At 47.5% G+C, this 18,289-nt stretch overlaps 7 protein-coding genes across 7 annotated transcripts; 2 read left to right on the top strand and 5 right to left on the bottom strand.

The window, feature by feature from the left end:
- Positions 1 to 1,140: 1,140 nt before the first annotated feature.
- AO090020000508 (SGNH/GDSL hydrolase family protein) lies at positions 1,141 to 2,334 on the bottom strand (the record flags this gene model as incomplete). The annotated part of the gene is made up of 2 exons (XM_023237965.1): positions 1,141 to 1,290; positions 1,375 to 2,334. The coding sequence occupies 2 exons, from the start codon at positions 2,332 to 2,334 to the stop codon at positions 1,141 to 1,143; spliced, it is 1,110 nt and encodes a 369-aa protein (XP_023092872.1).
- Positions 2,335 to 6,283: 3,949 nt separating this feature from the next.
- AO090020000509 (phosphotransferase family protein) lies at positions 6,284 to 7,484 on the top strand (the record flags this gene model as incomplete). The annotated part of the gene is made up of 4 exons (XM_023237964.1): positions 6,284 to 6,559; positions 6,633 to 7,099; positions 7,159 to 7,420; positions 7,479 to 7,484. 4 exons carry the CDS (start codon positions 6,284 to 6,286, stop codon positions 7,482 to 7,484), a joined length of 1,011 nt encoding a protein of 336 aa, XP_023092873.1.
- A 2,651-nt stretch (positions 7,485 to 10,135) lies between these two features.
- AO090020000511 (oxidase ustYa family protein) lies at positions 10,136 to 10,933 on the bottom strand (the record flags this gene model as incomplete). The annotated part of the gene is made up of 4 exons (XM_023237963.1): positions 10,136 to 10,459; positions 10,517 to 10,647; positions 10,702 to 10,833; positions 10,876 to 10,933. 4 exons carry the CDS (start codon positions 10,931 to 10,933, stop codon positions 10,136 to 10,138), a joined length of 645 nt encoding a protein of 214 aa, XP_023092874.1.
- Positions 10,934 to 12,224: 1,291 nt separating this feature from the next.
- On the top strand, positions 12,225 to 12,636 carry AO090020000512 (uncharacterized protein; the record flags this gene model as incomplete). The annotated part of the gene is made up of 2 exons (XM_001824763.3): positions 12,225 to 12,310; positions 12,372 to 12,636. The coding sequence occupies 2 exons, from the start codon at positions 12,225 to 12,227 to the stop codon at positions 12,634 to 12,636; spliced, it is 351 nt and encodes a 116-aa protein (XP_001824815.1).
- Positions 12,637 to 12,955: 319 nt separating this feature from the next.
- On the bottom strand, positions 12,956 to 13,720 carry AO090020000513 (GNAT family N-acetyltransferase; the record flags this gene model as incomplete). Its single annotated transcript, XM_001824764.1, has 2 exons — positions 12,956 to 13,203; positions 13,270 to 13,720. 2 exons carry the CDS (start codon positions 13,718 to 13,720, stop codon positions 12,956 to 12,958), a joined length of 699 nt encoding a protein of 232 aa, XP_001824816.1.
- Positions 13,721 to 14,726: 1,006 nt separating this feature from the next.
- Positions 14,727 to 15,515, bottom strand: AO090020000514 (uncharacterized protein; the record flags this gene model as incomplete). The annotated part of the gene is made up of 1 exon (XM_001824765.3): positions 14,727 to 15,515. One exon carries the CDS (start codon positions 15,513 to 15,515, stop codon positions 14,727 to 14,729), a length of 789 nt encoding a protein of 262 aa, XP_001824817.1.
- Positions 15,516 to 16,781: 1,266 nt separating this feature from the next.
- Positions 16,782 to 17,744, bottom strand: AO090020000515 (putative ABC bile acid transporter; the record flags this gene model as incomplete). The annotated part of the gene is made up of 1 exon (XM_023237962.1): positions 16,782 to 17,744. One exon carries the CDS (start codon positions 17,742 to 17,744, stop codon positions 16,782 to 16,784), a length of 963 nt encoding a protein of 320 aa, XP_023092875.1.
- Between the last annotated feature and the right edge of the window lie 545 nt (positions 17,745 to 18,289).

Here is an 18,289-nt window from a genome sequence, read left to right as displayed (position 1 = left end):
GACACAGTTACTCACTGCATTGACTCGGGGTTGACGAAGTGTATAAGCCTCGTCAACAATCATTAACCCAAACCGGTCACACAATCGCCCTGGCCAATCAGTAGCCAGCTCTAGGGGTGGCTTCTTTGCATACTGCCGTCCCTTTGCCTGTCTTCTGGGCCTTTGCAAGATGGTGGCTCAACATCGGTTTATTGGCCCCCGAGCGCTTCATATGCTAAATATGCGAACTTTTGGCGCTGAGAAAGCTCTCAAAGCCTAAAGGTTGCTGGGAGATTTGACTACAACTGTTAGCAAAAGGTCTCTAACCGAGGCAGCGATACATACCCAACACTGCCGGAATCTATGTTCCTACTGACGGCGGCTTCAAAAAGCTCCCTGATCGAGTATTCGCTGCCCTTTTCCGCTTCGAGACAATTGCAACATGCACCGGCATAGAAAGCGACTCCTTGGGAATCAGCATGATAAATACTCTATATCTTGCTTCCAGAAATGTTCTTTGTCGTTCGAAAGGATAGAGGTCTTTGTCGCGTTGGAGGGCAAGACATTATATACGTTGCATCAGCAAACTGAGAGGACGTCTCCACAAAGAGGAAGGAGAGATTCAAACATCGATGGTGAGATTTCTGTAGATGAGAGAATCAAACGAGAGAAGAGTAGCTAATCACTCCTCCGGAGCACATGGGAATTTGCTATATAATGACAAACAGTCAGAACTGGTGGGAAAAGAATTTGATTCCATCAAGTATAGAGGTATTTATACTACCTAGAACAAAGGAATTGAGGACAAAGACATCGTAAATAAAGAAACTGGACGCTGACGCTAGACCTGGCGCTATCTTGAGTATTCCGTGAAGGTCAAGCTGGGTCGGGGAATTTGACTGGTTCTGGGGAGACAGATATATGATGCACTTATAGCAAGTACTTATAATTTCTAGAAAATAGGTGACATCGTGTTGAAGATTAGTTCAAACGGTTGCATTTCTACTAAGCGGCTGCTTGATTACTGAAATCACTCTTTATTACTTACTAGCTTTCTTAAATGTGTATAGAAGTTATTACTAACATTTTATCAACGGTATTCACTGAAATATGAAGTCTATTATACAACGGTTTGTCGTTCTTAAAGATAAAGTCGTGGCTTTATTGAGGAATTTTCAGTAATGGAACCTTACAAGTCTTGCAGGATCTTGTCTTGGCCCCGGTGATGGTAACGGCTCTCTCCATGGGGATGCGTAATGCATGTGAGCCCATTGTTGTACTCGGTGGCACACTGGATCGATGGGAGTCAGACTAGTGACGGTTCGTATTGGCTTGGAGCTAAAGGTAGCCGGTTCATAGTATCATATCTGGTACCTCCTGCGGAAGACTACCAACATCCTGAGGGTTGGATGGTACAGACAATGGCCCGTCAGGCATGGTTGGGATAGACAGTGGAGAGACCCCGATGTTTAAATCTTTCACCAGAGTGAGTGTGAATGCACGAGCAATCTGGTATTCGCCCTTAGCATTCGGGTGAAGACCATCATAACCCACGGGACACGCTATCGGCGCGCAATCATAATTCTCGTGAAGCTCGACCAGTTGGACAGGTGAATCCGGGGTGCTCCATCCGGGAATCGCCTCTCGCAATAACGCATTGTATATGTTGGTGCTGACGGGGAGATCTTCCCGACCGCTGATAAAGGTTCGCTGGGGAACATTCGCGATAGCAAATTTAAGTCTCGGATTAGTTGCCCTGGCATTCAAAATGAATGTCTGCATGCTGTCCACAGTACCTGCGGCGTCGGTGTGAAACCAGGCCATGTCGTTGAAGCCCAGCATCAGAAGTATCAAGTCGGTAGGGTAGGCGGCGAGAACATCATATATTAGTCCTTTGTCTATTGCGACGGCGCGGCCCCAAATCGCGAAATGGTCCTTATCAAAGTCCTCCGACACACCGGCTGCGTATCCCCCACTCGTTCTGATCTCGCTCTTCCAATGCGACTCTTCCTTGCCTGACGGGGTTGCCGGTAGCGAGGGCAGGTCCGACTGTGCTGTGCCATTATATGGCCCTACAAAGTCTACAGGAAGTCCTTGGTCTTTAAACCACTCCCAGATGCGAAAACGCCAGGTCCAGTCGCCCTCTCGGCCCTGAGACATAGAGTCACCCACAATCATGACTTTGAGCGTGGGCTCTAAAAGGCCGTGCGCCGTCATCTCATTGCCCGTCTCTTCCTCGATCGTGTCTCTCATGGCAGTCATTGTCAACATAACCAAAAGACAAATAATCGCCAAGCAAAAGCAGAGACTAGAGAGAGCTCTTGGGGCTGACAGCCGCCTCAGAGGGAGGACCATGATGAATGATACTCGCAGATGTGAGATGCCATTTTCTTGGGTAGCACGGGGCCTTGATTATTTTTAACGCGCAACACTTTCCAAGGCAAGACAAAGAGTCAAATAGGCTAACGAGCACTAGCTAGAACGACGCTCATTTCATTCAATTCGATTGTGTGAGCACGGATGTTTCATTTGGCTATGAATGGTATATGTTTCTCTGAGTGGTCACTCTAGTCATAGTAATACATTAGTGGCATTCGCTTCTTGGCTACCAGCTACGGATCACACATTGAAAAGCGCACGATGTAACCATGAACGCTATCTCAATGATATGATTGAGCATTCAACGCCACGCTATCGCCATACTAAATCACATCAGGAAAAGCCAAGGCCCTAACTTATTAACTTCAATTAAGTGAGAGGAGAAAAATTCCCGCGGTCCCCTTTCAAGCCCCAACGGAAAGAAGGCCCTTGGAGATACCTTTCAAATAGAACTTAATTGTTCCTTTTTGCCGGATTCCCCTGTCGAACACTCTGAATACATTTAACGTTGTCTCCACTTGATGCGGTACGATAGCCGGATTGGGCTGCTGTACCCTTGGTTTGCTCGTAAAGACATTCAGGATACGAACCACTAACGGCATCAAGTTCAATAGTGGGACGCAATCCGATCATAATGATTCGCAGGCAATCAAGTGCCGATCATGTCTTGACGTCAAAAACCCCCGTGTTCAGGTTTTACACCTTCCTTACTATGCGAATTTTAAGAGGAAATCTCTGCACTGACTTGCATCTACCCGACGCCAATCTGATCCTCGCGATGAATTACTCCCACAAGAATATTATTAGGTTCGGCCAAGCTTGCGGTGAACCGGATCGTCAATTTAGAGAATGCAATGTAGATCATGGATTGATTCTGGTCTAGATCAATCGATCACTGCCGTATCGGCTATTTGAGTTTTCAATAGCAGTGCTTTCTTTTCTCAACCTCCCCTTGGAACAATTCATTCTCTTCATTCACCCATCTTGTCCCTTACTCGCAGTTTCATGCATGGGATCAGAGTCAGTCGCTCGATACTTACCACGCGGGCTCCGGACGACGAGCTGTTCCAGCCAAAGAACGGCAGCTTCAGCTCCGTGGAGAAATATATCATAGCAGTGTTTGTCGCCATCGCCTGGTACAATGCTGCTGAGCTGATCGTCCTCTGTTTATCGACGTTCAAGGTCTACCGGGGATGGTACTTCTGGAGCCTGCTCATCGCGTCGCTCAGTCTCTTCCCAATATGCCTGGGCTACATATTCTACATTTTTAACCCCGGGATATCGTATTATCTCTCGATCTCGCTGATCATTGTGAGCTGGTCCTGTATGGTAACAGGCCATTCTCTCATTCTATGGTCGCGATTACACCTTATCATCCGGTCACCCAGAGTGCTCCACCTAACGCTTGCAATTATCATCGTTGACGCAATCATATTCCATGTCTCCACGGCAGTCCTCCTATATGGTAGCCACGCGGATAATGTTGCCCTGGCAAACCGATTTGCAAGAGGGTATGATATCATGGAGCGTGTTCAGCTGGTCGTCTTCTGCGTCCAAGAACTCCTGATATCCGGCATATACCTGTGGGAAACGGCAAAGATGCTGCGCTTGCATCCCGGTCCACTTCACTATAAAATTCTCAGTCAATTCCTGATTATCAATATTTTTATTATTATACTCGACGTGGCTGTGGTCGGGATTCAATTCGCAGGCTACTATGCCCTTCAAGTGACTTTCAAGCCGGTGGCATATAGCCTGAAGTTCAAACTGGAATACGCGATTCTGGGCCGTTTAATAGCACTTGCCACGAGTCCATCCAGCTCTGAGCCATTCCCGTCTAGTTCGCTGGGGTCGACTGGCGTAGTTGAAAGCCGGCCTGCTCATGGAAGGCGACATCGGATCTTTGTGTCGGAACCCTCAGAGCGAGGGCGGGAAAAGCGAAAATTTTGATATACCTTTTTCATAGACATTTATTATAAACAGTTTAATGATAAGGGAAACCCCGCAATTTCACACTACTCCCCTGGCTCATGTAACAACCAATATGGAGGTAGTAGTCTGGACTACAGCTCAGGACCCATATTTGCAATACAGTAGACGTCTTCACCAGTCAAGATATTTTCCCAGCCATGTTAGATCTAACAAAATATCGAAATCACACATACAACACACCCAAGAGGCCCCAAAAGTCTCAATCAACAATTCATTCTTGAAAGGAAGGGGTTCGTCCCACTTATTAAAAGGAGGGAAGACGCTCTCCCAGGCTTGCTGGTTCAGCACAAACACGCCCTATTGTGCTCCGGCTGCTCAATACCAGAACGTTTAGAACTACAGTTTTACTTCTGGCTTGGCAGTATGGTAAGATAGTTAAGCACGAAATCAGGCAAACCATGATGAAGCATGATTTTATATTGAATATATTAGCATAGAGCCGTAGAGGTGTTAATGTATTGGTAACTCTGCAAAATATGAAGATATATAATAGAGATTACGAAGAGAACTCTAGTCTCTGTTAGTTGTGGCATGAAGCAATACAATTTTAAAAGTAACAAATGATGGTGTGATCTAGCTAGAATTTAAATGTGAAATGTACAACATCTAATTCAACTATTAGTCCTCATATACCGGCTAAAGTCTTTCACATCCCTAATTCCTCTTTGCAGTTGGGAGTACATCCTGGTCTAATATAAACAGATCACATCACACGCCTTGCCGCGTGTTAACACAGATTTGACTTTAATATCCATATACGTCCATAAATCTAAGCTTGACCGGCAAGACATGTCTCTGAATGAAATGCCGTTATAGCAATGATCGGCATTGGGTCTGAGGGCGTGTCTTCTAAGCGAAATGTTAATATCAACTATCACAATAAAAAAAAGAAATCTCTTGCCAATCTGGCGGTCAAGATAAATTTCAAAGTTAGTCAACTTGGTGAAATTGTATTTTAGCATGCAGTATACTGAAACCCTTCTGAGGTATATAATGTGCATGTCCCTATTTCTGTAAAGTGATTGACCGCGAAATTCTGGTATCTTACTCCGTATACTGATCTGAAAATCTGTATCTTTCACTCAGCCAGTCCATGTTCCCGTCTCATGGGTAGCGTGCTAATGGGAACATCCTAATAAGATATTCAATTCCCCTTAATATAGGTCTTCGGTTCAGCAAAGAATCCCTCGATTAGTGGAAGATCAAGATGAGTATAGTAGTAGGTATACTATTTTGATCCCTAGTTCACGCCACATCTGCTGAATATATTCGAAATTATCCTTGAAAGATACCGGAGAGAATGAGACAGACAATATATCACTGATGCCGATAAATCGGGAGATCTGAGTTAGGGTTCCACCAAGTGGAGACCATGCGCTTATCGCATCTAGATTCATCAACAAAGACCTGACGATACAATTTGATATGCTTCGGACTATTACTGAGGTGGAATTTGGCCGATCACCTCCGTACTGAGCCCCGCCAGATCGGAGGATCTCGAAGGCTGAAGCCCAGAAATTAAACAAAAATCGGGACGGGTCCGGCAGTTCTCAGCCGATCTGCTGGTCTAGCCAAGACTTATGGATACAATGATCCACATAGACTAGGGCGGTTGATCCTGGGAGTTCCTGAAAAGATCCCAGAGGGTACTGTGGACGTGATGAATTGTAGCAACCGGTGCTGCGTTGAGAGAGGCCTTTGAACCTTAAACGCTAAGCGAGGTTTTTTCTGAACCTGCCGTGCCACAGTGTGGATGCGACTACTATTGTACAAGATCGACACGGCTCGCCCGATTGAGATAAATACAGAAGACCCGTCGGATCGCGTGACCTCATGCCCTACGCAGTATTTATTAACCCTGCGGGGCCATGATTTGTCTCTAGACTACTTGTTGGAAAAATATTCTAGCTAGAATCGTACGCATAACGACACCATGCACACCGCAGACACTGTAGAAGCTGTCAAGGCCCCGGCCATCCAAGTGGTAGAAGAACGAAAACCTGATCCAGATCGTGCCATTCTCGAATCGCTTCGTCACACGGTATATGCCTGCTCCTCGGTCCAGCGAATACACGGGGGATTTTTGAATGCGACATACCGAGGATCCCTAATCAAACCACTGCAGAATGGGATGCGCACTGTAATCATCAAGCATAGCGAAGAGAAGGACAGCAAAGCCCCGCAATTGACGTTATCCCTAACTCGATGCGTACGTTCCATTCACAGATTCTATTACCCAAATTCCACAGCGGAGTTACAATTAATGTGGCTTTCTTTTCTAGCTTACGGAACAGGCCATTCTCAGAGGACTCGGGAGTACCCCATCTCAACAAGTGCAGCATAAGCAGATAACGATCCAAGTTCCCCAACTATATCAATATCTTCCTGACGAGCATACGCAAATCTTCGAAGACTTTTCCAAAAATGGCACACTGCATGAGTTCCTGACAGTGGGTGCTGGAGAGCGCATCATTGCATCGACCGCCGTGGCCCTGGGTGAGGCCCTGGGGAGCTGGCTGTCCCGCTTCCACGCCTGGTCGAAGACCCAGGTGGATACAGATTTGTGGAGCACCGTTGAACAGAACAGCAATGGTTTCGACAAAAATCTAAGAGACTTCCGAATTAATAAGCTTCTGGCAATCCAAGCGCAGTGCAAGTCGGAGCAACTAGGACACTACGCGGCGCTGATGCACTCACGAGAGTTTGGACGGAAGGACACGATAGTTCATGGTGACTTTTCAACCAGAAAGTGAGTTTCTGGCCGACCAGATATATAGCAATTGTTCGATGCTAACGGACGCCAAACAGCATCCTGATTCAAAACCCATCGTCCATTGACAAGGAGAAAAACACGTCCCTGGCAGTCATCGACTGGGAGGCATGCTGCTTGGGAGACTACACACGAGACCTGGCCGAAATAGTAGCTGACCTGTATATGCAAACCATTTTATATGGCTCCCAGATTGCACATTCGTTGATCCAGGGCTTCATCAGTGCCTATCCACCCCTTGACGAGGAAGCGGCCTATCGGACCGTGGCGCAAATTGGGGAGAACTTCTTTTACTGGAATGTATATGCCCCTACTTGTACAGACGAGCAGGAATCAGAATTGATGCAGCTCGGCACAGACCTGATTTGCAAGGGCGTAACAAGAGACCGTGAGGGGATCAAAACAACATTCTTTGAGTTCCTTTTCCGGTCTGCTTAGTTTTCCCTCTGGAGATAGTATTCATGGCAGAAGGACAAGGTCAACGCTTGAGGAGATGGATGAGAGGGGAGAGGTGTGATCGTTATCCATTAGGATAGTTGCCGATAGCTACACCTTGGCGTCGCTTAATCCAAGAAGTAGAAGAAGAAGGAGGAGGAGGAGAGGGAAAAGAAGAAGAAGAAGAAGAAGAAGAAGAAGAAGAGGAAGAGGAAGAAAAAGAAAATACAAAAACATACCACAGGAAGGGGTCACCTGACTACGACTTAACAACGACGATTCCACCTTAGGCGAAATTGGGACACACAATGCACGGAGTAGTAGTCAGGTGGACAAGAGTGTTTTATTGGTGTTTGGCTCTCAGCTCAGGCAAGGCTACAGCAAGGCGACAGGCAAGGCAGTACCTAAACTAGCATCCCAACGAACTCAGCCAGCGGCGTGGTCAGTGGCTAGCCAACGTAAAGAGCCTCAGTTTTGAAGGCCCTGCCTGCAACTGCAGACGATAAAAGACTGGCATACGCCATTCTCAGCAAGGTGGCTGTGTTGATGGATGAGCTACCTTATTGGCTGTCAGCCTTTGCCCAACTCATCCTTTCCTGCCTTCGATACATTAAATCCCGAAGCACAGGGTAGTTTAAGCAGAAAATAAAGGTTGGCTAAGTTTTGTCTATGTTGCTGCAACTCGTTTGTTCACTTTAGCAGGAAACTAACAGAGAATGTCATCCCAAGCGACCCCCCTTCCTCTCTGGGAGGCCCAGCGATCACCGGTAAAGAAGAGTAATCACTCCCCAGACCTCCTCTCGTAGGGCATCCAGCAAATAAGGCTCTAATTCTCTGTGAAGTTGAAGACTACCGAGCAGGGTATCCCAGATACATTGCACTTCTCTCATCTCATAGTCCACATTCCTATGCAGATCTTTCAACCGCCTTCGAGCTCGAGTCCTCCTGCTGAAGCAGGACAGGCTGTCGCTCCTGGAACATAAACTAGATAAGCTTGACCAGGAAGAATCCCGTGATTTATATCTTGGTCGCAGCCGGAACGATAAAAACTTAGAGCGAGTTACCACGCTAGCTGAGATTGATTCTTGTCTTATGGATTACGGTAACTACTCTGGTTTAATGATATCAAACTTGCCTAAGATCGTGACGTGGCTTCTTAGATAACTACCTTGAGCGGACACGCCGCACATTGGCACTTGGACCCCCATCCCAGAGAGACACTCAGGCTCTACAGAATTGGCTGGATGGGACAGGCATGATAGCCAGGGAAGAGCGAGCTTACCTCTCGCACTCTCGAGATTTAGTCACTGTATCCCCAGCAGATGATACGGCCATGACGCACCTAGAAACATGGGTTGAAGGCCAACTGATCCGCTATTATCGTGGTTTCAGAAAAGTACAACCCACACGCCCACTCATGGTGGCTGCCTTGCAGAAGGAAAAGTAACTAACTTGGCAATAGGGACGATATCATGATACCTCGATCGACGCAAACGTATATATCTATTCCGGGCCATTGATCATACGAGTGGCGAAAGCATTACTTTTATTCGTGATCACGATGCTTCTTTTGGCGCCGGTTATTCTATGCAATGTCACGACTAGCGCCACACTTCGAGTGGTGATCATTATGACCTTCACCATATCACACCTCCTCATCCTTTCTATCCTGGCTAAGTCAAGGACCATAGAGCTTATCATTGCAGGGGCAACGTGAGTTTAGTTTCATTGCGTGTTTTATCCTTTTGCGGAGATCCCCTTGCATGCTGATTCTTCTAAGGTACGCGACGGTGTTGACAGTCTTCCTGTCGAATGGGTCGTGAGGATAATTTTTCCCGAAACATCTCACGTTATTGCCGGGTTCGTGTGTTTTTTATATTTATCATGGTAGATGTTATTTGCTGGATTGATTACGCGCCTGGTTCGTGATGAACAGAAGGAGGGCCCAATAGCAGAGCTTTGTTCTTCATACCCTATGGTCGTATGTACCAGCTTGCCCTACTTATTGGTATTACATTTCTTTCCCTTGTTCTTGCAGACAACTGCGTTGGCAATTACAGTGGGTTTATATTTGTAGCAATCAAAGAAGCGGGCTGTTCAATCGATAAAATTTGATATTGCTCCCCGAAGTATGTATACCTCCACTGTCGGCTTATTCCCTTCGAATCAGAAACCTATTCACAACATCAGACCATGATAGGACATCCCTAGACTGTCCTTCAAACACAGTTCTCTTTAGAGAATAGCGGCTGTTTATCTTCTCATGTAGCGAGTACCTATGGTCTAATGTAAATTGAGGGATATGAATATACTGTGACAATGAACAGCTTGAAAGTAGGTCAAGCACTAAAAACTATACCTCTTCGCTTTATGCTGGGGATATGGTAGTCGAGGCGCGACCTTGATGTCATTGGCATCTTGGTCGAGTGGGAATGAGACTTTATACAACATGTTTTCTTAGTTACATGCTACCCCTGGCCTCTAACAGCCTCAGTAAACTCTACAATTATTGACAGTGATACTCCTACTGCCTTTACCTCGCCCATAGGTGGATGAAAGCGCCACTTCTCCGATTCTAATCTACTGTGGTGGGCCTGATAACCAAACAGTCTCAGAATCAGGCTCGGGGTCATCATCCGGTAGTGCGTGCTTGTCAGCCCATTCAACAATCTTGTCAAACTTGCGGCACTTGTGCTCCGTACTAAAGTCAGGATACAGACCCCAGGGATGGACCCAGTTATATGTGACTATACCGACATCGGCTTGGCACATCAGGACCTGTCGTAACATATCGATACAGTGGTCGACGTGAGCGCGAAGTACAGGTTCCGAGTCAGTAAAAGGCTTGGGTCTGTTCTCTGGGCGGTGGTAGTAGTCTTTGTAGGTATACTGGCGTATCAAATTCTGTCACTTGTCAACATTTATAGATCCATGTAAAGCTAGAGGTTGACCTCAACATACCAAGCAGTGCATGTGGTGGAAAACCTCAATGCCAGTATAGTACTGCCCCCCTTGTTCCTTTGGGTACTTGGCGGCTATACGCGACTTTTGGATACGATCTATAACATTGCCATCCACTCCGGAATTGTTCGCTGGCTATGTCAGCTTTGTATGGTTAACAAAAGGAGATGACTACGGAAGCTCACTGTGTATAAGGACCTCCCATGCTTCATCGAGCTCCATATTTGGCGTGCCCTTGTAGACATTTTGATGTTCCAGGGCACCCTGAAACCTAACGTATTCATATTCGATCGCTCTGGGGTCCTCAAACAACGGAGCTATTATTGTCAGCCTTGGCCATCATTCATGATATGAGATACCACCTACAGTAGTAAGATGTTTTCGCGGCACATTCGGATTCTGAACACTGATGCTCATAGCGGTGGGACACGAGCAGTATAACAATAATACTTAGAAGTAGTATAGTGTTAACTGCAGCTACGACCTTCCCCCCCGCCCTTGCCCAAGAAGAAGAGCGAAAAGGCGTTTTGCGGACACGCCCTAGCAAACCCATATTGTCTTCCTGGTCTTCGGCACCATCGGAGCTTTGTGAAAACCTCTTCTCGTCGGAGGCTAGAGGATCATAGGCCGCCTCTTTAGTCTGAAATGACATTCTTGCGATGAGTAGAGTGCACGACTCAATGTTGCAACTGGAAGCTATGGAAATGAAGGAAGAGCCTGCTGAAAACACAGTCTTGTGCAAACCAAGCTCCCAATTGCTTTTAGTTTATCCCACTGATTGAGTATAGGGTCCTTCGATCTCTCTTGCTACCTTTACCCCTCTTTTGCGAGAACCACATCCTAGAGACGCGTAATCATGCAGCTTCTTCATGTAAGACATATTGCGTACTAGAAGTATAGTATTGCAAATATGTGGTAGTGAAAGATGTCTGCCTACACTGCCCTACCCTTGCTAGATGAGGAGTGGGACGCTTACTACATGCAGGAGTAAAGATGGAACTTGATTGGAGCGATGATGATCAAGAAAAAGTAAGCACTAACTAATGATGCAATGTAACCCTAGGCGGGATTGTCTGGGCCACGGTCCGAACCTGATTGTCAGGTTAATCTGCAGTGCCTCGACCCTATGGGCCCGGTGCAGTAAACCTATGCTTGCGCCATGCAATGCTTACATGGCGATCACACACTTCACCAGACCAAGATCTATCGCCTTTCGCTCACCGACCTTCTACAAGGGTATTGGATTTCATCAAGCCAGTAGTCATACTTCGTGGTTCCGATTGGTATATGATCGACACATAAGACCGAGGCGATGTTGCTATAGCTTACGCAACAGCATCAGGAGGGGGGTCTCTAAAGCCTTCTCCTCAACAGGCTTTGTCTTGCTCTAACCGCTGTAGTATATGCAACATGCCAGTAAAGGCAAGTAGGTGAGGGCCTTTCTCAATTATTTACGGAAATCGCGGTACCCGGACCAGTTCCTAGTGATATCCATTCAAGGCAGGAGGCCTATCGACAGCCACACATTACGAATCCAAGCCTGTGGGAGCAAATAAATCCCTCACCATCTTTACCATACGTTTATCGGCAGGAAGAAGTTTAAGAACCCATCTATCCGCCAGCCAGTTTCATTATTATCCAAACAAGCAAGACATAATATTATCATTCATCCTTATTCCAAGCTTGAAACTCAGACTGCTGCTCCAAGATGCGTTTCACTGCAGCTTCACTAGTGACTCTCGGGCTACTTGCCTCTGCTCTGGCTTTTCCGGCCCCGGCCAACTCTCTTGGAGTGTAAGCTAGCTATATTGTCATCGTGAAGCAGGAACGAGCACTGGTAACTAATATTGGGTAGTCGTGAGCCATCCAAGGAGAAATACGATGTCTACGATGTTCCCGACAAGCGGTCCAAGGAGAAGTACGATGTCTACGACGCCGTCGACAAGCGGTCCAAAGAGAAGTATGATGTTTATGACGTCCTCGACAAGCGGTCCAAAGAGAAATATGATGTTTATGACGCCCCTGACAAGCGGTCCAAGGAGAAGTACGATGTGTACGACGTCCCCGATAAGCGGTCCAAAGAGAAGTATGACGTTTATGATGTCCCCGAGGAAGAGTAAAGAACTCGGAACTCTTTCATGACAGTGGAGAGAGCTTGTTCTCCTGATGTGCCTTTATCTCATCCTTTGTTGTCATGTCGATCTGTAGTAGCCTCGGAATGAAATATGAACAATCCTTTATCAATGAACCGAATCCCAGCACAAGCCTGAGTTACTCCGAATAGCTTTGATCGATTCACCTAATAATCCCTGGCGCGTGCGTTTAAAAGGACAAGTACACCTCCACAATTGTATGAGAACAGTACGCGAAGGTAGCGAATAATGAAAGAATAAACCACCATCATCAAACCCAGTACATACATACAATGTGTCCAAGCTTTCAATTCCCAATCTCCCGTATCATAAAGTACGCTCCATATTCACCAGCACCTCCATATTGCGAGTCATCCTGAATGACTCGATCCACCTCCTCAAACCCTAAACGCGCATACACCCCACGACCAGCCTTATACGACATGGTAACAGTCGGCAAGCCGATTGATTCCGCCGCCCTAACACCGGCAGCAACAAGCACCGTCGCAATTCCTTTCCCTTTATTCTTAGGATGAACCGCCAAATAGTCAAGCTCTATAACAACAATCAGCCAGCTCAACAAGTCCCCCAACAAGAACCACTACCACCCCGCCAACTTACTCATATACGGCCTCTGCACCAGTATACGACGCATAACCTCATCATTCAAATCATCGATCGAATCCATATCACTTCTCCCACCCCACCACGCCGACTCCGCCAATGCCTGGAATCGTGTTTTCTCCTCGTCGCTCACGTCCGGAATCTGCGCCTCCCCCCACTGCGGAGTCCCATCTTCTGCAACAACGTGCGTGTCCGGTAAAATCCACCGCGCGTATCCGACTAACTCGCCGGTGAGGGGATCGACGGCCTTCAGGTGGCGGGTGTTTTTGCGGGAGTTCAGCAGGCTCCTGGGGTACCGCTTTGCGCATTGGGAGATTAGATAGTCCAGTGTGATTTCCTTGGGCCATAGAAGGATCCATGTTGGGTCTTCCCAGAAGGCTGACATGTTATTGTCGGCTAAGGCGGGGGCGTCGGCGATACTGCATCGTTCGGTTTTCCAGGGTGTCATGGTTATGCGCTTTGGTTGGGGTTGAGTTGGATATATGGTGGTGAAGAGAATTCTTTCTGAGGGATTGGATTATTTAAGTTAAAACAGTCAAGTGAGGTTCGGGATAAATGGCTCATGATCGACGTAGCCCTAAAGAGGAGGACTACGTACACCCTTGTTCTCTCTAGTCCAATCGGTCGGGAAAAAAAAAAAGGGTCTCAAAGACGCCATTGCAGGGATTCGTGTAGTCAGCAGAGGGGAAGCAGTAGAGGACGACCTATCGATCAACTAGGAACCACTCCGATTGTATGTTAAATTGGCTTTCGGGGCACTTTCTGATGTCCCTCGCATAGTACTATCTATAACACTTCTGGCAAGAAGGGCTTTGAAGCACACAAGCTTATTTATCAAGACTCTAATGCATATGACCACAGGGTTTTACGTCCGCCCCACATTTTCAACGCCAATAATGCCAACGATATCTGCGTGGTTGAAGCCATGCTACCTTGAAAATCAGGAACAATCACTGCCCTGGTACATTAGCCGTTGGCAAAAAATTCTTTTGTTTCAAGTTTGAGCTATCGGCGTTTCGAGATCCATCAGACCGGAAGGTTAACAAGTTCCTATTTCATGAACATATCCCTCTATCATAGAATACATAATCTACTATGTCATTTAATTACGCAGAGTTTGCCAATTGGTCCAAAGTGGTTGGGCCTGTGTTAGAACAAGTAGCTGTCTTTCATAATAAACATATTGATTCCCTGACCTATAGATCCAGAAACTATAAACTATTATATAAACCAACTATAGCACAGAACCCATCCAAACCTGGCACATTACATTACCCCACACACTGGGACATAAATTAGATGATTACAGAACGTGGTTGATACATGAATGGTGGTCATCATAAGTCACACTCAGACTTTTACCAACCCAAAATTGCGAAGTATATCTTTGGCGGATTGTCTTTCTCGGCCTCTGTTGGCTTGTCGATATACTCGATATGATTCGAATCAGAAGCTTAGAAGTACTTCCTGTTCCTGGCCGTCGACGTGCTAGTCGAGGATGAGGCCGACGAAGTCTCAGTGGCGGTGCTAGAGGGGGATGCAGAGCTAGAAGTACCACCGCCAGTGCTAGTGGAGTTCAGGGTTGCGACCAGAGGACCGACGTTAACCTTCTGGCCACAAGGGCCGGAGGGCGCAGTCACGCACTTGTTGAAATAGGTACCCAGCTGGCCGGTCTGATTACCGGTCTTGAGGATCTGGTCTGGAGTATAGGCGGGGATCAAAGAGGTGCTGTTCGAGGGGAAGAAGGTGGAGTTCGTCTCAGTACCGAGGTAGGCGGCTTGGGCGCTGTGCTGGGCAGCCAGACGAGCTAGGAGGAAGGCGACCTCAGGAGACTGGGTGTAGGCGGCCAGGCCGATGAGGCCACCGGCAACGGTCTGCTCGACCTGCAGGGCGTTCTTGAGGAAGCTGTTGGCGTCCTGAGATTGCGGGATGGTGATGTTGCAACGAGGAGTGGTGAAGTTGGAGAGGTCGTTGCCAACCTGCTGCACGGCCCGGATGCCCAGACGGTTCTCACGGGTGATGCCCTTGAAGTTGGGTTCGTAGTTTGCCTGGGAGGCGTTGGTGGCATTGTTCAGGAAGGTCTGGTTGAGGGATTGAGACGACCAGAACCGTTCGGACAGATGCTGGAGAGCCCAGGCGAACTGAAGGGTCTGGACATCACCAGACTTGGGCGAGCAGTCGGAGCTCTGGGCGAGAGCAGCTCCGGCCAGAAGGAGGCTGCTCAAAGCAGAGAAGATACGCATGATTATGTGATTTATAGTTCCAGCCGAGCGGTCCTATGGATACAAATTTGTTGCACAGGGACGCAGTAGATGTATGTATAATGTGTTAAGCCAAACACGCAAGCACAAAATTTATTATATCTTCAGGGTAGAGGGACGTGAGAAAATCCCTTCAGCCACTCTTATAGATTCACACAGCCGACGTAGATCTGGAATCACTGACCTATCAATGTAACCATATGATGAAATGGCCTATTTTGGGCTGCCCCAGGCTCCACACCCAAGAGGCGCAGAAGTTTATCGCCGTCCTTTGCATCACGACATCCAGACAATCCTTGTTGGAAGACTGTTCCGCCGCTAATAGCCAACGCCCACCATGAATTGACTTTGCAAGATGAAGTCTTTTTGCTAAACGAGCCGCCACGGTTCATGGTTCGGCGGCCGGGACTGACGCGGCATCGCCGGTCTTACGGCAGTGAAAGGTTATGTCAGGATGAATTCAGTGGCACCAGTGATATCATTAAAGGAGAGTTTTCACTAGGCTCCAGCGATAGAGGCGGCGGTATCCGCATAGCTCCGGTCTTGCAGCTGTTGTGCGGTGATCGACTGTTTGGAGTCGCGGATCCTATCGGAATTAAAGTAGATGGAGCTAGGCGCGATCGGGTTTAGCCGCCCGCCTTGCTTGTAGATCATGATTCACGACTATTTCTCCCTTTTCTACTCCGTACTACGAGTAGGACTATTACTACGACTTCTACAACTACCACTACTTCTTGACAGAAGCAAGGCTGTGGGAAAACAAGGAAGCCATATATATCCAAAGACTCACTCTCCGTGGATATACCCTAAGACCCCATTCTCTTGGCTATGGAGTGTGTTCCATGTTTTCCACGACATTACATCCGAGAGTTCCGCCTCCCACAACAGACTTTTTACGCCTGAACAAGATCTTGACCCTTGCGTTGCTAATCATAGGAATGACGAGACTTTCTACTACGGCCATGGTACTTAATGCTTCGCTGTCCGAAAGATGGACAATATCTGTAGGCAATCATAGATTGTCATAAAATTATACATTGTGACATATATCGCCAACACCTCAGGAACTACAAACTCTAATGTAGATCAAACTATCATATTAACTCAAGAGCACATTCCTTTATACGCCCAATATAAATAACAATACAGAATATAACCCTGAGCCTGGAAAACTTTTGATCTTCGCGGACGTGAAGATGGACAAAGGGTCAGAAAAATAAATATGCAGAACAGAAGCTATATGTAAGTCTATGAGTCATCCACAAGCCGTTTATGTTCCCAGGCCTTCTTGGCACCGTCCAAAAGGACCTCCATATTCCCACTGTTGTCACACATGCCTCGGAAAACACCATCTTCCCGGTTGATAAGGGTCCACGGATGGTCGTACTCCACCACACGGCCGTGATCGAGCACCAGCACCTTGTCGTAGTCAATGATCGTCTGCAAGCGGTGTGCAATCGTGATGATAGTGCTGTCCCGGAGTTCACGTAGCGTCTCCTGGATTCTGGCATCGGTGTTATAGTCAATGGAAGCCGTCGCTTCATCCATCATCAGTACTTTGGGGTCCTTAAGAAGCGCACGGGCGAGACACATAAGCTGCCTCTGTCCTTGGGACAAATTAGATCCAGACTCCGAAATCGGTGTCTCAAGGTTGAGGAAGATGTTCTTATTTTCAAGAACGACAGTGCCATTCGCTGTCGCGACGGGTTCCGCGCTGTTTACCACAGGAGTTGCAGTTCCTGATGTTCCAGAGCCGATCAAGTGAACCCGACGGAGCGCGGTGAATATTTGCTCATCCGTGAAGAGATTGAATGGGTCGAGGTTGCTCCGGATGGTGCCTGTGAAAAGAGTCGGGTCTTGAGGCACAATCGTGATAGACTCTCGCAGGTCGCGGAGCCCAATAGAGCCGATATCTACATCATCAATGACTATACGTCCCTTCTCAGCTTCAAGGCCACGGAAGAGAGCAAGGGCCAGTGAGCTTTTGCCCGCGCCAGTGCGGCCCACGATGCCGACCTTTTCACCCGGCTGCACAGTGAAGGAAACGTTGCGAAGAACAGGATCAAGGTCCGGTCGGTAACGTGTAGTGTAGTTGGTAAATTCAACAGCGCCGCCACTAGGCCAGTGGGCTGGCGGCCTTGACTCGGAAATAACCGCCGCCGCCTCTTGCTCTACCTCAAGATACTCTTTCACTCGTTCAACAGAGTTCATGTTCTGTTGAACTTCGGAATAGAGACGGACCAACCAGAGAACATTCTCCGTGAATGTAACTGCGTATGTCAGCGCAAGACCAGCAGCGCCGGCGTCAATCTTTCCGATACTGAGCAGGACGAAGACAGCAGTAAAGAAGGAGACCAAGGCACCACACCAGTCAACGCGAAGGGCAAGCCAACGATTACTGGCCCAAAGATAAATGTGCGGCCGGTTGTAGTCGTTGATGCGCCGATGATTGTCCACAATGAACCTAGGCCCGTCGCCGTAGGCACGAATAGTAACAATTCCATTAAGGGTCTCGCCGAACTGTTGATACAAAGGACTCCTCTGCACAGACTCTAGTCGCTTGAGATCACGAGAGGCATTCAAGTACACAGCTCCCAATGCAAAGTAGACCAACGTAATGAAGACAGCCGCAATCAAGAAACCGGGCATAATCACGGAAATCAGAGCCACAATCATTACCACAGTGGCAAGGCAGTGAAGCATACCAATTGCCACCGGAGCAACTTCTTGGTCGACAGCTTCAACATCCTTGGAAA

This window comes from Aspergillus oryzae, chromosome 6 (genome assembly GCF_000184455.2).
Source record: "Aspergillus oryzae RIB40 DNA, chromosome 6".
Classification (NCBI taxonomy): domain Eukaryota; kingdom Fungi; phylum Ascomycota; class Eurotiomycetes; order Eurotiales; family Aspergillaceae; genus Aspergillus; species Aspergillus oryzae.
The sequence above is the reverse complement of the archived record's forward strand: the minus strand, read 5'-3'. Positions and strand labels throughout refer to the sequence as shown.